The following is a 19,451-nucleotide window of genomic DNA, read 5'->3' as shown; positions in this document are numbered from 1 at the left end:
AGCCGCGCCGATTGGGGGATGATGGCTGACCTGCTCGATGAAGCCGCGGTAGTTCTTGTCCGGCCTGACGTACTCGAAGGTCTCGCCCAACAGCGGGTTGAACGGCTTGGCGACACGGCCGATGGTGGATGCGTACTCACTGGCAGCGAATGCCGCCACGTACAGCAAGCGTTCGACAGAGTCTGCTCGGTCGGCCGCGAGATCCAGGAGGTCGGCATACTCCATGTCCTCACCGCAGCGGTAGAGGAGCGAGGTAGGTTCATTGAAAGAGACGGGTAGCGTCATCTTGGTCATGTCTTTTCCGACCATGGACTTGAGGATGCCCTATTGAGTGATGGGTTAGCAAGTTGCCTCGGGCAAATTTTCCTACGAACTTACCCAGAGTGAGATTTTCGGCCGATTATCCGCATCCATCTTCAACCGTGTGCGAATGCCGTTCTCGTAGCCCCTGAACGAGTTGCTGATGTCGTAGGTGTCCGAGATAATGAGCTGCTGCTTTTCTTGAGAGGCGGTGAGCTCCGAAGGGGGTAACTGGGACACCTCGACTTCGCCGGCATCGACGGCATCGAAGAACTCTTCCTCGTCGGACTCGGAGTCTGAAATATCGGCAATTTGAGTCATCACAGTCTGCCGCCTAGACATACTGAATGGGTCGGTGACTTTGCGCCTGCGGCCTCCGCCGGAGCCTCGGCGACACCCTCCTCTTCTTGGATGGCAGCTTCAGCCGCTTGGGCCGTCGAAAGGCCGGTTTGGCTGCTTTCAAGCATGCCTTTTTCAACAACTTCCTTGAGAATCCGCTTCGTCATCCGCCTCTTCAGTTCGGATTCGCCAACACGGGCCTCGAGCGCCTCCTGTTCCTTGGCGACCTGCGCCATGCTCTCTTCCCACATACGCCGCATTTCGGACTCCCGGTCAAGGCGATATTGCCAGTACGCATCGCGGTCTTTTGAAATACGGAGTAGATCCCCAACCAGACCGGTAAGCGAGCGGATGGCGGCGTCGTAAGTGGCCAGAGCTTGCGATGTCTTGGGGTCAGCCAAGGTAATAGCCGGGCTCTTACTTGACTACGAGGAGCAGGGCCGCCGTGACGTTGGACATGGATTCGAGCTGTAACTTGGCGGACTGGGCGGTAATATTGAAGGCGTCCTTGTTTGCTGGTGGGGCATCCTGTCCACTAGACCCTTCGCCATACTCGTCATCGTCCTCGGCTTCATCCGCAATGGTCCCACCATTTCGGTCCGTCTTGTCCGCCTCGGTGGCTGCATCCGCAAAGTCATCCTCATCATTGCTCCCGATGGTGGGGAATCCGCTCTTGCTAGAGGCACGGGCCGAGGAATGCATCCGCGTGAGCTGGATGCTGCTGCGCGACTGTTCGGCAACGCTGGCGTTTTCACTCGGCGATTCTGAGAGGTGAGAGTGCTCGGCCTTGGCTTGCTTCAGCAGCTCGGCGTTCCGCGCTTGTTGTCGTTCCTCTTCCTTGGCTTGGTCTTTTGTCCATTGAATAGAGTTGTTGAGGGCCCAAAACCACCGTTTCGCTTCGACCTCGTGGTTTGCCTTGAGAGTATACTTAACTGAGGACTTGCCATGAATTTCGAATTTTGTCTTTTCGTCTGCGCTCATGTGAAGCTTGGCAATACGCATGTTGATAGCGCCGCGACAGGCAGAGCCAGCGTCATCCTGGTGCTTATAGTAGCTGAGGACACCGTCTTCGAGGACGAACCATCGTAGTTGGTACCCCTTCCGATAGTTGGTCCATTTCTTGAGATAGCCCTTCATTTCCCGCGCTTCCCGTCCGGCCAGCGGATCGCCGGGCGTCGCTGTGGCCGCACCTTGGGTGGTGGACCCGAGGACAGCCTTCTCTTGGATGCCCCTTTGTGCCGCCACGGCAGCGGGGGACTTTTTCAACATGGCGCGGGTGATTTCGTCTTTGGTCACGTCCTGCGGCAGTTTTCCTTTGCGATCCCGGCGGAACGGATCAGCCCCGTGCAGTAGCAGAACCTGAATCAGCCGGCTATTTTTACGGCGAGCTGCCTCGTGCAGCAGGGTGCCGCCGGCTTGCACCGTGTTTGGCTCCGACGAGAACTCGGGGCTATTGATATCTAGCACCGTTTTGAAGCGTGGCTCCTCCAACACCTGTTCTAGAACCTTGAGCTCGCCGTGCAGGATGAGATCCTGAATTTGTCTAACTTTGTTCTCAGCGAACAAGGATCTTGACAGTTGTAGCTGTTGGAAGATTTCGGGATTCCGAGCGAGGTCGATGGGGAGACGCCCCTGGTGGTTGGCAATGGCATCGTTGATTTCCTTGTTCTCGAGAAGTAGACGCACGACCTGGGTGCGGCCTTGCGTTGCTGCAACGTGAAGGGGGGTATTGCCGTCCTTGTCCCGGGCATTGATGTCGAGAGAACCGGCCCCGTCGGACAGGACGTACTCAACAACAGGCTGTTCGGCGCATTGTATGGCTAGGTGCAAGATTGTAGTATCTTCCAGGGCCCCCGATTGAGTTGTAAACGACGAGGTGCTCAGGCGGGGTGCGTTGTCGGCGGTTTCGCGGATGGCCTTGGAGATGAAGGCGGTATCGCCGTTACGGAGGGCTTCGACAATTCGAAACTTCCTGACGGACGATTCAAGCGAGGTCCCTTTGTCGGTCGGGTTGGGCGACCTTCCGCCCGCAAACGAGGGGGTGTTCGAGGGAATCCGGCCCATTACGCTCCCGGCCACAGAAAGCCTCGAACTATGACCCTTGGGTTGTTGGTGCGTGGTGGGGATCGCCGGCTCAGAGGATGTCGCTGCGGTGGAAGTTGCCGAAGTTGTGTTACCCAAACCCAACCCGACCGATGCCGCATCTTCGGTGGAAGACATGTCTTCTTCGGCCCCCTTTCGTCGAAGCAAGGAGAGAGCGGAGGATTTGGTTCGTCGATGCGAACTGTGCAGAATGGGAAGTTAGCGGGGATACTTGACGGACCCCACGGCAACCAGAGACCCAGATACGGGCAACAGCTTCTGCCGGTAGTTGTTGACAGGGTCCAACAATGTGGGTTAAGGGGTGCTACCTCTCCCCCGCGTCAGGCATGGTCTCCGCAGTCTCCAGAACAGCAATCGTCAGGCGGCTAAGCGAATATCGGAGTGAATTCGAGTCGTGCGCGGTCTTGCGAGGTGCAAAGGTTTCAAATATAAAACTGTAATGGGGAAAAACGCTGGTCAAAGAACATAGGCACTCTCGCGACGAATTGTCGGGGGGGTATTGAGGTGAAGCAGCAACGTGGTGGGCAATGGGGGGCAGAGTGGGGATTCTAGCTTAAAGACCGCCTTGGCTGCGATTCCAACATCCCTGGTCGGCTGGGGTTGGGGAGATGACGTTGGCCTTGGAGATCCGCTTGGACAGTTTTGGATCGGCTCAAGCGAGCAACAACCGCCCCACCTAAAACAAACGACGACCCTGGATTTCACGTGCCTAAGCTGTGGGATTGTGGCTGGCTGGGAGAGGGGAGCAGAAAGTTTTCTTTTTCATTACACAGTAAAGACGGTATGGCAGGCACAAACACTTCCATGGCCAACTAAGCGGGATGCTGAAACAGCAAGATGTGGCGAGGCATGGCCATTTTCCAGGCCGGAAACACTTCCAAGAACGTAATAATAGACTGGTTATATTGTACATTAATGTAACCTTCTAACTACCTACCATATATTGTTGCATGACGCCTTCATGAACACTCGAGAGTTTCCCGTTGCAAGTGGGCTCGCTTCTCGAATCCTATAAACAGGTTGAATACAGATTACGCAAAGGAGAGTCAAGGTACCGCATGTTACCAAAATAGGCTGAACAGGCACAGATTAGCTAATCGATCTGGCTCAGTCCAGACCCAGCCTGTCAGGAACGGAGTTCGGGAGAGACAACCCCCGGAATCAGTGCCGCCCGACACCTCAGAGCCTCGGCAACAGGCGTGGGGCCCTGGATACACATGGGATCAAATGTGGAATTTGGACCTTCAAGTTCATGCCTTGCGCATCCAATACTAAAACCATTCATTGCCTGCATCAAATAAAGTCCCAATTTATCAATCTGCATGTTCAAGATCTGAGGTTAATTGAATACTCGGTGTTACTGTTCTTGGTTATTTTTTCCATCATCCGATCTCGCCAACTCGCATCCACTGTTTTACACGCCGCGGTTGAACCCCTTTAAGGATCACCAACCGAGCTTGTCAACCCCCAGCCCTTTGTTACGAAACCCCCAACCGCCGCGCACCTACTTTCGGCACAGCCTCAGGATACGATGAACGATCGTTCGACTCTGCTCCGACCGCCCCCTGAAGACCCCAAGAAGGCACAGATTGAAAATGCGTTGGAGGTAACCGAGCTGGCCGTTTTGGGTCCTGTAAGTCATCCAAGGGAACAGTTAACCGCTTCCATGTTTTGTATCACATCACGGCGCTCTGGGTAGCAATCACTCACCTTTGGACATACCCCCTCCCCACAACAACAGCAACCCCCATCATAAAACTTCCCAAACACCCCAAAGTACCAGTACCACCTAACACGCCGTCCCCCCCCAACAGGAAACATCTTCACCAACACGCGCCAGCCATGGCAACCCGCCCGGCGCGCGCGGCATCTACGGCGGCGCCGTGATCGCCCATGTTGCCCTGGCCGCGGGCGCAGCGGGACCCGTGGGCCCCCCGACTTTCCTGGGTCCCACTCGTGCCCACTGCTACATTCCCATGCTGGGCGAGGCGACCTCCGAGCTGCCTATCCTCTTCCACGTCGAGCAGGTGCGCGACGGCCGCTCCTTCGCCACCCGCACCGTCCAGGCCCGCCAGCGCGGCCGCTGCATCTTCACCACCACCATCTCCTTCGTGCGCGACACGTCCGGCGGCAGCACGAGCAGTGAGGAGGAGGGCGGGGAGGGGCCCAAGGCGGCGACGCCTCAGAAGAAGAAGCAGATCGCCGAGGTCAGCCACGCCAGCGCGATTCCGCGCGGCCCCGACGGGCAGCCGCTGCGGCCGCCGCCGGACGACTACGCGGGGGAGCCGGAGCTGATTTCGCAGGGCCCGTTCCAGGGGGCGCGGATCGAGGTGGTGGACGCCGGGGGCGCGGACAAGCCCGGGGAGAAGGTGACGCGGCAGTGGGTGCGGGCGCGCGGCAAGATCGCAGGCGGGCAGGCGGCGCAGCTCGAGGCGCTCGCCTACGTGTCCGACAGCTACTTCATCGGCACCATCACGCGCATCCACAAGCTGTGGCGTTTTCCCTTCAAGGCCGAGGACTACGACCAGCTGCCCGAGGACTTGAAGCTGAAGGTCAAGACGCTGCACCAGTGGGAGGGTATGGGCGAGGACCCGCGCGAGATGGTGGGCCGGCCGACCATCGGCATGATGGTCAGCCTCGACCATACCATCTACTTCCACGAGCCGACCAAGGTGCGCGCCGACGACTGGATGCTCACCGAGATGCAGAGTCCGTGGGCGGGGGATGGAAGGGGCGTGGTCATGCAGAAGATCTTTAGCAAAGACGGGACGTTGCTGGCGACCTGTGTGCAGGAGGTAGGTTTTCTCTTCTTCTCTTTCTTTGCTCCTCACACTAAGATGTAGAGGAACGTTTGCTAACCAACCGACGCTACTATTCAGGGCCTCGTTCGACTTCAGCAGCCGGCGCCCGAGGGCAAGGAGTCGAAGCTTTAAATGGACGCACACGCGATTTATTTCTTTATAGATGCTGTCATTTTAATTTTGAGGATATGTTCTGATAGACCGGTGCGTCTCGTTTGTTGGTTGGGTCAATGAGCTAGAGAAGCCAACGATGTGAACTTGAAGTGGTTATCAAGATGGAAAGAGAGCAAGAGTGACGGCACGGTTTTACAATAATTGTGGGTAGAAAGACGGTCAATTATCATCTAGTTTGTCATCTAGTTTTCATCTTCCTGAGCTGGCCACGGCGAAGCGAAACGCCTCAGCCAAGTTGCCTATTATTATTACCCCCAAGATACGAAAGGTGTAGGAGATCGGCTCGAGCATCAATATTCCTAACAGCTCGGTGAAATACGATTCATGTAGATTATGCTCTCTCTGCGTTTCAGAATTCAGAGCAACACAGACAACTCGTGGCCCGTCGCGCTTGCCATGCCTTGCCTTGCCCTAGCGGCTCTAGTGATATCTTACTATCCCCGATCGCCAGATATGGGGATGCCACTGACCCCTACCGATTGTTTTTTTCTCTCCCTCCCCTCACCCCCACGCTCTTCAACACCCCGGGCCAACTCTTACAAGCTTTGACAAAGCTGGGTATCTTTCCCTACAACGCCCACCCCGTCCCACATGGAGACCTTTCCCCCTTTTCCCGCCGAAGTGGCGTGTGGCCTATGCAGAAGGCAGAAGATGTTCCGTGCGAATGAAACGCCGAACGTTCAAATTGCAGAAGTCGCGCTTGGAAAAAGAAAAAGAAAGCCGGGAAATAGATCTACTGTCGGAGGGCACATGAGACTGGACTGGCGGCGCGGGGCTGTCGCCATCCAGTCTGATGGCCGGCTGCAAAGCGTCCTGATCAGAGGGTGACTCCTTCCAAGCGGAGTACCTTGGACTTGTCCCCGAGGAACTGGGAGCGGAATTCAATGATTCCGCGCGCTATTGTGTCGAAGTCCTTAACTTTCTGGGCCTTGAACTTCTGGAGGAGCTCCCGCAGGCCCTGGATGAACCGGCTCTTTTGCTCGCCAATATAGTCGTCGGAATTCCCAAGCTCCAGGAGGATTTGGTCATCTGGAAGGTAGAGGGCCAGGAGTCAGCTTCCACGGGGGGAGTTGGACGTTTACGTTAGCAGCCCGTTTGTGGTGTGGGTAGACTCACCCGGAGGACTGATAGAGCCGAAATGCTGGTACTCGCAGTTGGCGGGGCACTGTTCTCCAGTAAGTTCGAAAGGGCACAGTTCCTTCTCGGGATCAATTCTGTTGCTGTAAGTCAATGACCTCAGTCCACCGGCAACTGCATTTTTGTACTCCGGGTGAAATCGATAGGCATGAAAATAACGAAGTGGGCTCTCGTAAAAATTCAATCTGTTTTCTGATTGTGACGTTGGGCGATGATTCACCTGCAACTGTGTTAGCTTCGATGCTCCCGAGATACAGGAAGAAACGACATGTACTTCTCCCGAAACATCCGTCTCTATTTCCTGCACTGCCTTTCGGGGTTGCGCGGCGCTCGATATTTGGTCAGGCAGTGGGCCTAGAAATTCTAGGTCGACGTTGCTGGTAGGTCCCGGCATCTCCGGACTAGGGGATCTCGAATCTAGTTCCATAGGCGTGGTCTTGTCGGCCTTCGAAGAATCCACTTGTTCGGGCACATTTAGAGGAGGGGTGTTGTTTTCAGCTGGCTGTGACTCGGGTGACGACACCAAGGCAATCCCAGCATCCCCTTGGCGCCGGCCATCATCTTCTTGGACCATGTCATCATTCGGCACAAGCTCTTCGACCTGTGCCGAGGTGTTCGACAGACGCTCAGCAAAATCAACATCAGCAGATTCAACGGTGCCGAGGTTAGTAACGGAAGGTGACAGTGATCGACCTTGCGACCCTTCTTGTAGCCTTTCTTGCGGCCCTTCTTCCGGGACTTCGTCTTCGATCGTAGATGCAACGCCAATACCTCCCGGCTCGGATCGAGTTGACGACAACGCATCATTTTGAGTATCAGCCGAAAAGCTTGCTGTTTGCAATGGGAAATCCTCGTCCTGTTGATCGCCAGTACCGTTTGCGGTGCCGGAAGACGAGGAATCACCCGAGTCATTCTCCGAACGTAACCCATTGGGCTGTGAGTTGTCAGCCGGAGGAGCCGTCTCCAGCGCTTGCAGTTCATCGGCCAATCTCTTTTGCTCGGCAACGTTATTGTCGATCTCGGCCTTCAACCGTGCTTGTTCAGCTTGCAGTTGTTGCATTCGCTTCATTGTTTCGGTGAGGAGTGAAGCAACCCGAGGTGTTTGAACACTCATGATGCGGTCACGGCTCAGTTCTCGCTGGCGCAGATCAAGAGGCAGCGTCTCGGCTGGCTGGGAAAGCCGGGTTGATGGTGCGTCCGGTGTAAGCTGGCCAGAAGCTCCGTCTGAATGATGCGGGCTGCTCATGGACTCAGTCGGTCGGCCAACTGGCAGCCGAAGGGTGTCGCCATCTTTGGATTCTGATCCGGTTTGGCCTGGCGTCACCGAGCCACCAGAGGACTGTTTGACTTTCCGCTTAGCCTCTGCAAGCGCGATCTTCCGTCTCATATCCTGGATCGCTTTTTCTTTCAGATCAAGCTCAGTCCGCTGTTTGCTGTTAACCCGACCCCCGGGTGGAGTCACAGAAGGCGCTGGACTCGAAAACTGGCGCGGGGGGAAGGAATCCGTAAGGGGTGGGAAATCACGGACAGCTGGTCCACGTTGACCAAGCGCGCCGTTGGATTGAATGGGCAATGCCTCATCAACTGGTGACCCCATGTCCATATCCATATCCATATCCATCTCTTCGTCGTTAGACTCGTCACTCACATCAATAATGAGCGACGTCTCTTTGCGGGCTTGGGCGAAGGGTCGCTTGGTAGGGGCGGACACCGCTGAATATTCAACGAAATCCGAGGCCACTGGACGCTTGCGTTGGTTCGGATTATTCTGCGGGACACTGGCTGACAACATCAAGCCCGGCAACGCCGGGCGAGGTTGAGATGGGGTTGCTTGGGCGCTCGACGACGCGTGAGAACCGTTTGCCTGCCCTGGGACCTGTGGGGATAGCTAAAGGAGTGGGGCTGCCTGTTGAAGTAGGGAAAGGGGCGGGCGCTCCGTTATTACTCCCCGAGCCAGTTGTATCAGCGGTGGACTTTTGAGCTTCTCGAGATTTGTGGAGCGCGGCTATTTTCTGCTGAGATCAAACGTTCTTTCTCGCCCCACGTCTTAGGTTTTGGCGGTGCTGAAGCTGGTGTTGCAGAGGCTGGCGGTGCCGAACTTGGCGGCGCTGGCGCGGTTTTCTCGTCCTGCGCAGTTGACTCGGTTTGCTTAGGTTGTGCGGGAGTAGGCACAGATGGGTTCGGTGCTGCTGGTGCTTTGGCTGCCTTAGCTGCAAGGAGCCTTGCGATACGGTCTTTTCGTTCCTCGCCCTTCCTTGCCTGTTCGGACATGGCGGACGAGTCCTTCGTGGCGATAGGAGCGTGTTGTGGGCGTGTGTCGGAGGGCTGACCTGGCTTATTCGAGCCAGTTCCATTGCCCTCCGTTTGCTGCGCTCCCTTCGATGGAGCGGCAGAGGTGATGGTGGCGGTCTTAGGCATGTCCAAACGAAGATCCAGAAAAAGATTTTTGATCAGTTTTTCGTCGAACCCCTCGTCGAGATAATTTTGGTACTTGACCCCCAAGGGCCACAACCGCAAAATCGCCTTCTGCGCCTCTTTCTTCGCTTCTTGTAAGGATCTGAAAGAACTCGATGGATCGGCTTGTTGCGTCGGCACAGTATTTCCGATCTGGGTCGAACCGCCGTTCAAAGAGGGTATGATCGGGGCTTGGGTCGCAGGGGCTTGGGTCACAATTTCCAGGCCCGGGACAGCAGGTTTTGGCGCCCCAGCAACGGGCTGGATCGATTTTGGTTGAGCTCTCTTGTCCTCGACAGGTTGTGGGGTCCGGTAATTTCCGCTTCTGAATCTGCTCGTGGTGACAGGAACGGGCGAATAGGACGCGGAGTCGCTCATGATCTGTAACTATTAGCACCGTAAATTTGAGACTAAGAAACGGGAATGCGACCGAAACCCATACCCTTCATTCCCCTTGGCTTCCTTAGTCGCCACCATCGTCGTCGGAGCCATAGAATCCCCCGTCCGGTGTATCAGCGGCGCTTGCTGGTTGGCTGAAGTCTCCAACTGGAAAAGGTAGAGGTTTGGAAACGGTCTGCGCGGGCGCAACTGGGTCCTCTTCCCGCGGCTCGTACAGATCCTCGAACTGACCCTCGCTCAACTCCCCTTCCTCCATTTCAACCTCGGCGGTCGGGTGCGCCGCAGTCGGGACGGGCTGCGTCAGAGGCTGTACGCCAGTTTTTGGATTGTGGGTGGCGTTGAGGTGGGGGTGGTGGAGGTTGTACGGGCTTGATCCAGAGGTCTGCGTCGGCGGGCCACTTGGCGCAAATTGCGAAAACCCAGGGGGCTGCGCCCAAGGCGAAATACTCGACGAAAAGCTGTGGTGAGTCTCATGAGGAACCGCGCCGCCTACTCCAAGCCCCGGGATATGCGTGGAATTCATGTTCATGTTGAAAGCAGCTTGTGTAGCATCGTGATATATTGGTGCGGCAGAAGAGTTGTAGGGGTCGGTCTGGGGTGTCGGGTAACCGGAGGGGTGCGGGTAGGCATACGGCGGTGGCGGGTATTCGCCATGGTATTGGCTGTAGCCATACGGATGAGGGTATTGCGACATGGCAGAATTTCAGCGATGAGGATGTCGCTACAATTCGTGCATCTCGACAATCGACGGGGGGACGGTGAGGGCTGTTGAGGCTGACCCTTGTTTGCGTAGCCAAGAGGGATGGATTCGAAGCGCGCACGGAATACAGCAAAAGATTAGGTACCGAGATCCTTGTTGAGAGAAACAAAGGACCTGCGTCTGTGGTGATCGTGGGGTGCAAGAGCAAAGCACTCCGAAAGCAACCCGATGTACCAAGTACGAGGGGGCTAACTCGAAAATGCCAATGGGTAGGATTCCCAACAATAAAAATAGCACGACGAATCTCGGTGCTAGTTGCGTTGTGGTTGGCTTTCCAAGTTGAGATGCTGATCAGGTCGCGCGACCGAAATGTTCAGGTCCAGGTTAACTCGCATCGAGTTGGTGGTCAGTTATTCGAAGCGCGTCCATGGCGAAAGGCTCGGTCATTATGCGCTAGTCCGAACTTAGCAATCGGTGCACGGTCCAAGCCAGTGACATAAAGCAAGCGAGCCGTGGGCGGGCACTTGCTGGGTTTGTTTACTCGACCGGGGTGTGCTGGGGCAACCACGAACCAGCTTGAGGTTGGGCGGCATCAAGGTTACCTTCTTGTTTCCTTCCTCCAGTTGAGCAACTTCTCCCCAGAGAACCAAACTGAACCACCTGGAGAAAGGAGAAGGCCACAGCCAGATTTATCTGTGCTTTTTGCTTTTTTTTTTTGCCTTGCTGGCCCTTGCAATTCTACCTTACCTTTTTAGCCCCGCATCGCATTTACATGCATCGCTTTGGCCGGGCTTCATTTTCTTGAATGTTGTTTACAGGGCCCTGCAGCCTCAGCAAATCAACACTACCACATTGTTTTCCGGCAGTATTCCATGATCTCTTGGATTTTTGATCCCCCAACAGAGGCGCACCATGTCGGTTCGCAATAATCCTTTTGCGAGGAACGCCTCGACCTCGACCGGTTCGAATGGTCCTGGCCGCCCAAAATCTGTCCTCGGCCCCTCCTCGCCGTCTCTACTCGCAGGGGCGCCCTCCCCACCTCCCCACGCCAGGACGAACTCCCATAGCTCTCACAGTTCTCAGAACTTTGCGGCAGCAACATTGGCGCCGCCAGCGCCTCTTCGAATTAACCATGCCCGCGGTCCCTCTCGAGAGGGGACGCCCAGTTCGAGCACCTTCGCGCCGTCGTACCTCAAAACCGAAGACATGCGGAAGCCCACCGACGTTGTCAAGGGGATTGAGGGTGAGAACGACTTTTCAGGCAGAAAGTATGTCTGGCTTAAGGACCCGCAGACGGCATTCGTCAAGGGCTGGGTGGTGGAGGAGCTGGGTGGAAACAAACTTTTGGTTCAGTGTGATGATGGGAGTGTGAGTGTGCATTGGAAGTTTCTGGCCTCACCGCTTACTGACCTAGGGACAGCAACGGGAGGTAGATGCTGAGAGCGTTGACAAAGTAAACCCAGCCAAGTTCGACAAAGCAAACGACATGGCGGAGCTCACACACCTAAACGAGGCCTCGGTCGTCCACAACCTCCAAACACGATACATGTCGGACCTAATCTACACCTATTCCGGACTGTTCCTGGTGACGGTCAACCCCTACACCCCTATTCCGATATACACCAATGAATACGTCAACATGTACAAGGGCAGGAACAGGGAGGACAACAAACCCCACATCTTCGCCGTGGCTGACGAGGCCTTCCGAAATATGGCGGATGAGAACGAGAATCAGAGCATTTTGGTGACCGGAGAATCCGGTGCTGGAAAGACTGAGAACACCAAGAAGGTGATCCAGTACCTCGCTGCCGTCGCTCAGTCCCAGTCACCGGCGAAGACTAGAGGCAAACAACAGCACTCCAATCTCTCCGCCCAGATCTTGAGGGCCAACCCGATTCTGGAGGCCTTTGGCAACGCCCAAACTGTGCGCAACAATAACTCTTCTAGATTTGGCAAGTTCATCAGAATCGAATTCAATCGCGATGGATCGATTGCCGGCGCCTTCATTGACTGGTATCTTTTTGAGAAATCTCGCGTCGTGCGAATCAACGCGCAGGAGCGCAACTATCACATTTTCTACCAACTTCTCAGGGGAGCAGATCGGAGGCTGAAACAAGACTTCCTGCTTGATGGGTTGGATGTCCAAGACTTCGCGTACACTCGCGACGGGCAAGAGATTATCACAGGGGTGTCTGACCAGGACGAGTGGAGCTCGTTAATGGAAGCCTTTATGGTGATGGGTTTCTCGGATGAAGAGCAGGCCTGCATTCTACGCACCATTGCCGCTGTTCTTCACCTCGGAAACATTTCTGTTGTCAAGGAGAGCAGGTCGGCAGATCAGGCTCGCCTTGCTCCCGATGCCAAGGAGGTCGCCGCGAAAGTCTGCAAGCTGCTCGGTGTACCCCTCGAGCCCTTCCTCCGTGCATTGCTGCATCCCAAAGTGAAAGCAGGGAGGGAGTGGGTTGAAAAGGTACAGACACCAGAACAAGTCCGCTTTAGCATCGACGCTCTTGCGAAAGGCATCTACGAGCGGGGCTTTGGCGACCTCGTGACCAGGATCAACCGACAACTTGATCGTGCTGGCATGGGCCTTGATGACACCCGTTTTATTGGTGTATTGGATATTGCCGGTTTTGAGATTTTCGAGAAGAACAGCTTTGAGCAGCTGTGCATCAACTACACCAACGAGAAGCTGCAACAGTTTTTCAACCATCACATGTTCGTCCTGGAGCAAGAAGAGTATGCCAGGGAACAAATCGAGTGGAAGTTCATCGACTTTGGCAAGGACCTGCAGCCTACCATTGACCTGATCGAAGTTTCCAACCCCATTGGCATCTTTTCATGTCTCGATGAAGACTGTGTCATGCCCAAGGCCACCGACAAGACCTTTTCTGAGAAGCTAAACTCCTTGTGGGATAAGAAGTCACAAAAGTATCGGCCTTCTCGGTTAGGTCAAGGTTTCATTCTCACGCATTATGCCGCCGAGGTCGAATACTCTACCGACGGCTGGCTTGACAAGAACAAGGACCCCTTGAATGACAACCTTACTCGCTTGCTCGCCGCATCGACCGATAAGCACGTTGCCAATCTTTTTGTCGATTGTGCTGACCAGGACGATGAGACCGGAGGTATGCGTAGCAGGGTCAAAAAAGGGCTTTTCCGCACGGTTGCCCAAAGACACAAGGAGCAACTGTCAAGTCTCATGGCCCAACTACATCTCACGCACCCTCACTTCGTCCGATGTATCCTTCCCAACCACGTTAAGCGAGCAAAACAATTCAACGGTCCCCTCGTCCTCGATCAGCTGCGGTGCAACGGTGTACTCGAGGGCATCCGTATTGCCCGAACAGGCTTCCCCAACAGGCTATCGTTCGCCGAATTCCGGCAGCGGTATGAAGTCCTCTGCCGCGACATGCCCAAGGGGTATATTGAAGGCCAGGCCGCGGCAAAGATCATGCTTGACTGGTTCAGTCTCGACAAATCTTTGTACCGGATTGGTCTCACCAAGGTGTTTTTCCGCGCTGGTGTCTTAGCCGAGCTCGAAGAACAACGTGATGCCCTGATCACGGAGATCATGTCAAAGTTCCAATCCGTTGCCCGAGGCTATATGCAGCGGCGGATTGCCTTCAAGCGTCTCTATCGAGCGGAAGCCACGAGGGTCATTCAACGGAACTTCCAGGTTTACATCGACCTCTGTGACAACCCTTGGTGGCAACTCCTTGTGCGGATGAAGCCTCTCTTGGGCGCGACAAGGACCGCAGCCGAGGTCAAGAAGAGAGACGAAATGATCCGGCAGCTGAATGAGCAGATGCTCCTGGAACACGATAATCGACAGAAACTCGAAGACGAACGTCGGAACGTCCATGCCGAGATGCTTCGGATCCAGCAAACACTCGAGAGCGAACGTGCCCTAGCACTGGACAAGGAAGAGATCTTTAAACGGCTGCAACTCCGCGAGGTAGAACTGGAAGATAAGCTGGCCGGCGCCCTGGAGGACCAAGAAAAGCTTGAGGACCAGTTGGATAGTCTTCTTGAGGCCAAGAAACGTGCCGAGGACGACGTGGAACGGTATCGCGCCCAGCTTGAGCAAGCAGCCGGCATCATCGCAAGGTTGGAGCAAGAGAAATCCGAACTCGCTGGGCGTGTTGAGGACCTTGAGCGCGCCATCGAGGACATCACCAAGGCCCAGGCTGAACGCAGCGAACAAGAGGCGGCACTGGAAGGAGAGATCAAGATGCTGCAAAGCCAGCTACAGCTCAAAGACCGCAAGGCTCGCGACTTGGAAGACAAGCTGCTCAAAATTGACCAAGATCTCGAAGTCAAGTTGATGACCGCCCAAAAGGAACTCCAGTCCTCCAAGACCAAAAACTCACAACTGATTGCCGAAAATCGCGAGGTCCAGCAGCAGCTGACTCAGTTGTCGAAGACTTCAACCGACTACGAGGACCTAGTGAGAAAGAAGGAAAGCGAGCTGGCTTTGCTCCGCTCTGATAATAGGAAGTTTGAGACGGAGAGGCGCAACTTCGAGGACCAGATGAAGAACCTCAGCGCAGAAAGAGAAAAAGCTGCTGAGCGGCTTCATGAGGTTCAAGCCCAGCTAACTGCTCTGAAGTCCCAGCAATCCCAAATCGAGCGGGAGGCCGAGGATGCAAAGAGACTCCTGGAGGCTAGACTCTCGGAAGATGCTCAGGCCGACGAGAATCGGCAAATTCTCGAGGCTCAGATCAAGGATCTCAAAGAAGAACTGTACAACACACAGATGGAATTCAGCAGGGAGCGCCAGTCGCGGGATGATGTCCAGCTGCTCGGCGAACACAAGTACCAAAGCTTGAAGGATGAGTACGACCATCTCAACGAGTCAAAAATCACCATCGAAAAGGAGCTCTACGCCCAACAAGATACTCTCCGTCGAACAATGGAAGCTCGAACTACCGCAGAGGAGGAACGGGATGAGGCTCGCGAAGAAATCCGGCGGCTCCGTGTTGCCAAAACTCAAGCCGAGGAAGCTCGCCGCGAAGCTGAGATCATCGGAGAGCGAGCCGCCTTCAAGGTCGCACGGGAACGCGAGGAAAGTCTTCACAAGGATCTTGAGGCCGCTCATGAGCGGCTCAAATGGTTTGACGCCGAGTGTGCCAACCTCAACCGCCAAATTGAAGATTTGAACAAGTTGATCCTTGAGTCTGGCGAATTCGGGCTGAAGAACGACCAGGCAAAAGAGCGGATGGAGCGCGAGCTTCATACCGTGAAGAGTCGGCTCGCTGCCTCCGAAAACGATAACCGTGCGCTTCTCAACAAATTACAACAAAAAGGTCTCGAAATTGCCCGGTCATCGTCGCGCGCGAGCGAGGCCTCTCGTGGGCAGGTTCTTTCTCTCCAGCGTGAGAAGGCGAGGTTAGAGGAGCAGAACGCGAAACTTAACAAACAGCTCGGCGATTCTCACGTCACCATCGCCTCACTAGAAAAGCGGTTGGAGAAGCTGCAACTGAGCCTGGAGGATCTCAACCACGAAGTCGCGAGGGAGGTGCAGAGCAGCCGCAATGCTGAGAAGGCTTCGTCTAATTTCACGGTTCAGCTGGCTGAGGCCAACCGCACAATCGAGTCAGAGAAGCAGCTTCGAACACAGGCGCAAGGCACCGTGCGCACGATGCAGATCGCGTTGGATGCTCGGGACGCAGAGCTTGCAGAGCTGCGGACTCAGTTGCTTAACGCACTCAGAACGGTTGATCCCCAGTCAGTTCCTGTTGTCCAGGCAGACGATAGCCCTGATAAGTTCATCAGTAAGAACTTTGACTTGGTCCGAAAAATCGAAGACCTGCAGCAGGACTTGCGCGTCCAGACGGCCGCCCGTGTCAACGCTGAGGAGCAACTGGCGGATCTGAGGGCGGCGAGGAACGAGTCTCCCACCAGACGCGGCCTTGGCGACGTCAACATCGACGAGGGTGCCTTCAACATGTCACCGACGCAGACGCGGTCCAAGCCTAACGGGCGGCATTACTCGAATACATCAACACCACCACGTCGGTTCGCAATTCCCGACACCGACCACCTTGATTCGGTTCGTTCGGACAAGACGGCTGATATTCTGAGCTTCAACAATCGCATGGATCTCAAAGCCGATGTCGAGGAACTGCAGAATCAGCTGCAGCTTGCGCAGATGCAGAACCGACACCTCCAAAACCAACTGGACCGCGTGGAGCCATCTTCAGGAATCCAAGCCGACGAGAGCGGCCGGATGCGGAAACTGGAGCAAGCGAACGGCCGCCTGCATGACATGCTGGACCAATCTTCGAAGCAGGTGTCTGCTTTGGAAAAAGCCCTCCACACTGGTGAACTCTCACTTCGAGACATCCAGACCAAATCTCATGAAGAGATCCTTGACCTGCTGCATAGTCAAGAAGATTCCCGCCGAGCGATTCTGCATAGCCATAACGATGCCATTGCGGAGTTGACCGACATGAAGGGGCACGTGGAGAGGTTGAGGCATGACCGAGCGAAGCTCGAGGTGGATTTCCGCGATACAAGGTCGGACCTTCAGGAGGTCTCACTTGCCAGAGATCAAGAGGCCGCTAGTCGGGTTCAACTGCTGCAGGAGTTTGCTGACCTCCAAATCCGCATGGACGCCGAGACTTCCAAGCTGACTGATGTGACTGCGAGTCTGAACCTTTACAAGAGCCGTGCGGACGAGTACTTCAACAAGCTGGAACAGGCCGAAATTGCCGTGCTTAAGGCAAACCGCGCAGAGCAATTTGCCAAGGCGCAGGCCAGGGAGGCTGAAGACAGCTGCGCAGAGATGATGGCAGAGAGAAACCGCCTGGATACCACCATTGAAGATCTCCAACTCCAGACTCAGAGACTCGAAGAGAAGATTGAGGACATGTCGACAGACTTGGAGTCGGCTACGCAGGCGAAGAAGAGGCTGCAACACGAGCTCGAGGATTACCGCAACCAGCGAGCCAACGACGTCGAGGACAAGGAATCGAGCATGGAGCAGCTGCGCAAGAAGTACCAGGCCGAGTTTGCGACCCTCACAAAAGAGCTGGATCTTGCACGCGAAGAGAAGCTCTTCAAACAGGCCGAGATCGCAAGATTGCGCGAGGAGCTCGATGACCTCCGGTCCAAGTGGGATGATGAGGTGCTCAATAGCTCAACGTGGTCCAAGGAGAAGGCCCGCTTACAAACCACACTCTCGGATGTGGTAGCTTCTCGGGACGAGGCGGTCACCGCTCATAACGAGGCCCAGGGCAAGATCGTATCCCTCTTGTCACAGGTCCGCTCCCTTCGGTCGTCGGTGGATGAGATCACCGCCGAACGCGACGGCCTGCTTCGCGAAAAGCGGAGTATCGAGGCTAGGTTGGAGGAGGCCAAGGCTGGTCTCGAGGAGCTTGCCAAGAGCGAGAGCCCCTCGCTTCGTAACGCCGCCAACAGCGACAAGGAGATCCTCGAGCTCAAGGCCGGCCTCGCACAGCAAGAGGATATCGCCGCCGCAGCAGTGGAGAAGATGCGTCGCGCTGAATCGTTGGTGTCGGAGATCCAAAAGGACATCGTCGGCGAGAGAGAGGCCAGCGCCGAGCTACAAAAGCAGAAGGCGGCCTTGGAGAAATCGCTTAACGAGGTGCAACTCAAGCTTATCGACCTCGAGACTAAGGGTTACTCGACGGCGAGCCATGATATCAAGTTCCTGCATAAGCGCATCCAAGAGGTTAGCCCATTCCCTCACCTATTTCCATCGTACCACGCACTAACAGACCGCAGCTCGAGTCCCAGCTCGAAGACCATGAAAACGAACGTAGCAAGTCCCAGCGCTCGGTGCGCAACGTCGACCGCACCGTCAAGGACCTGCAGTCGCAGATCGAGCGCAAGGACAAGCAAAACGGGCAACTCAACGAGGACATGGGCCGCATGCGCGACAAGATGGACAAGCTTCTCAAGACCATCGAGGAGCTGCAAGCATCGGAGAGCAACAACGAGCTGGCGGCCCGGCGAGCGGAGCGGGAGCTGCGCGAGGAGAAGGAGAGGGCGCTCAAGCTGGAGCGTGAAATTGAGGGGTGGAAGATGAGGATGGAGAAGGGGGTCACTGGGGGTTCTGGGATGAGCGCCGCGGGGAGTGTGTTTGGCGGGAGCATGCGCAGCAGGCATGTTGGTTGGGCCACGGAGGAGCCGGTCAAGGTCCCTCAACGGAAGAGCAGCATTAGTAGGGTGCCTTCCATGACGAAGGGGTTCTTGTAAAAGAGCGGTTGTATTTTTGGGATAGCTTGGGTGGGGGAGGGGGTTGCCAGCTGGTTTAGCGTGTTCTGCATATCGGTAATGGGGGATTTATGGGCATACCTGTTTGGTTTGAAGGGAGGGGCGGTAAGAGCCAGCAACGTTGGCTTCTTTATGAGGGTGCTTGTTATTTTATGTAACGCCTCTTATGTTTCCTGTCTTGCTCTTACCTACGCAGTAGAGAAGGTTCTTCTACTACTAGTAGTGTATGAATACTACGAGGCTTGCAACTTTTTGGTGTCGAGAGAGCACTAGGGAGGTTGACGCCGTCATCCTCCATGTGTTCTTCCGCTCGATGCAATCCTCGGATCCACCAAGAAGGGGCAATATCCGTTCCATTTGTTTACTCATCGTTGTGTAACACCAACAACAACAACATGCTCTTCGTCTCTTTGCCTGGAGGAACTCCAGGTCCCTTAGGTCAAAAATGCCATGGCCTGCTCTAAGCACGGACCAGTTTTTTCTCCATAAAAAAAAAAACCCAAAAAACGGTGTCATTTCTAACCTGTACTGTCGACTTCTCATTGTAGAATTTTGGCTTTTTTCTCCTTTTCGACTTCTCTCGATAGCATCTCGAAGTCTGGCGTCATCTGCATTCTGCTTCCTCGAATCAGCATCTCGCAGTTGGTCTTGGCGGTGGAGGTGCACGGACCGTGGTTGCTTTGACACCTGGCCAATCGGATCGCCGGAGAAATGCCGCTAACCCGCACTTGGCATCAGGGCCCCTGTGACTCGCTGCTTCGCTCCTGTTTTTGCATGCCTCCGTCGCGCATTCATTGACA

At 55.3% G+C, this 19,451-nt stretch overlaps 4 protein-coding genes across 4 annotated transcripts in view; 2 read left to right on the top strand and 2 right to left on the bottom strand.

Moving 5' to 3' along the window:
• The window catches only part of CHGG_06206 (uncharacterized protein), a gene marked incomplete at both ends in the record, with an annotated part of 3,974 nt that extends 1,115 nt beyond the window's left edge, over positions 1–2,859 (bottom strand). The window contains 4 exons of the mRNA XM_001222300.1: positions 31–324; positions 379–627; positions 696–1,059; positions 1,115–2,859. Coding sequence (XP_001222301.1) covers positions 31–324; positions 379–627; positions 696–1,059; positions 1,115–2,859 — 2,652 coding nt within the window. The remainder of the gene's footprint in view (positions 1–30; positions 325–378; positions 628–695; positions 1,060–1,114) is intronic.
• Positions 2,860–4,273: 1,414 nt separating this feature from the next.
• On the top strand, positions 4,274–5,675 carry CHGG_06205 (uncharacterized protein; the record flags this gene model as incomplete). Its single annotated transcript, XM_001222299.1, has 3 exons — positions 4,274–4,375; positions 4,557–5,537; positions 5,622–5,675. 3 exons carry the CDS (start codon positions 4,274–4,276, stop codon positions 5,673–5,675), a joined length of 1,137 nt encoding a protein of 378 aa, XP_001222300.1.
• Positions 5,676–6,534: 859 nt separating this feature from the next.
• CHGG_06204 (uncharacterized protein) lies at positions 6,535–10,401 on the bottom strand (the record flags this gene model as incomplete). Its single annotated transcript, XM_001222298.1, has 4 exons — positions 6,535–6,746; positions 6,834–8,730; positions 8,829–9,689; positions 9,880–10,401. 4 exons carry the CDS (start codon positions 10,399–10,401, stop codon positions 6,535–6,537), a joined length of 3,492 nt encoding a protein of 1,163 aa, XP_001222299.1.
• A 918-nt stretch (positions 10,402–11,319) lies between these two features.
• On the top strand, positions 11,320–18,633 carry CHGG_06203 (uncharacterized protein; the record flags this gene model as incomplete). Its single annotated transcript, XM_001222297.1, has 5 exons — positions 11,320–11,325; positions 11,491–11,775; positions 11,828–13,797; positions 13,879–18,106; positions 18,160–18,633. The coding sequence occupies 5 exons, from the start codon at positions 11,320–11,322 to the stop codon at positions 18,631–18,633; spliced, it is 6,963 nt and encodes a 2,320-aa protein (XP_001222298.1).
• Positions 18,634–19,451: the final 818 nt, after the last annotated feature.

Source organism: Chaetomium globosum, genomic scaffold (assembly GCF_000143365.1).
Source record: "Chaetomium globosum CBS 148.51 scaffold_3 genomic scaffold, whole genome shotgun sequence".
Taxonomy (NCBI): domain Eukaryota; kingdom Fungi; phylum Ascomycota; class Sordariomycetes; order Sordariales; family Chaetomiaceae; genus Chaetomium; species Chaetomium globosum.
This window is presented reverse-complemented; position numbering and strand designations above follow the sequence as displayed.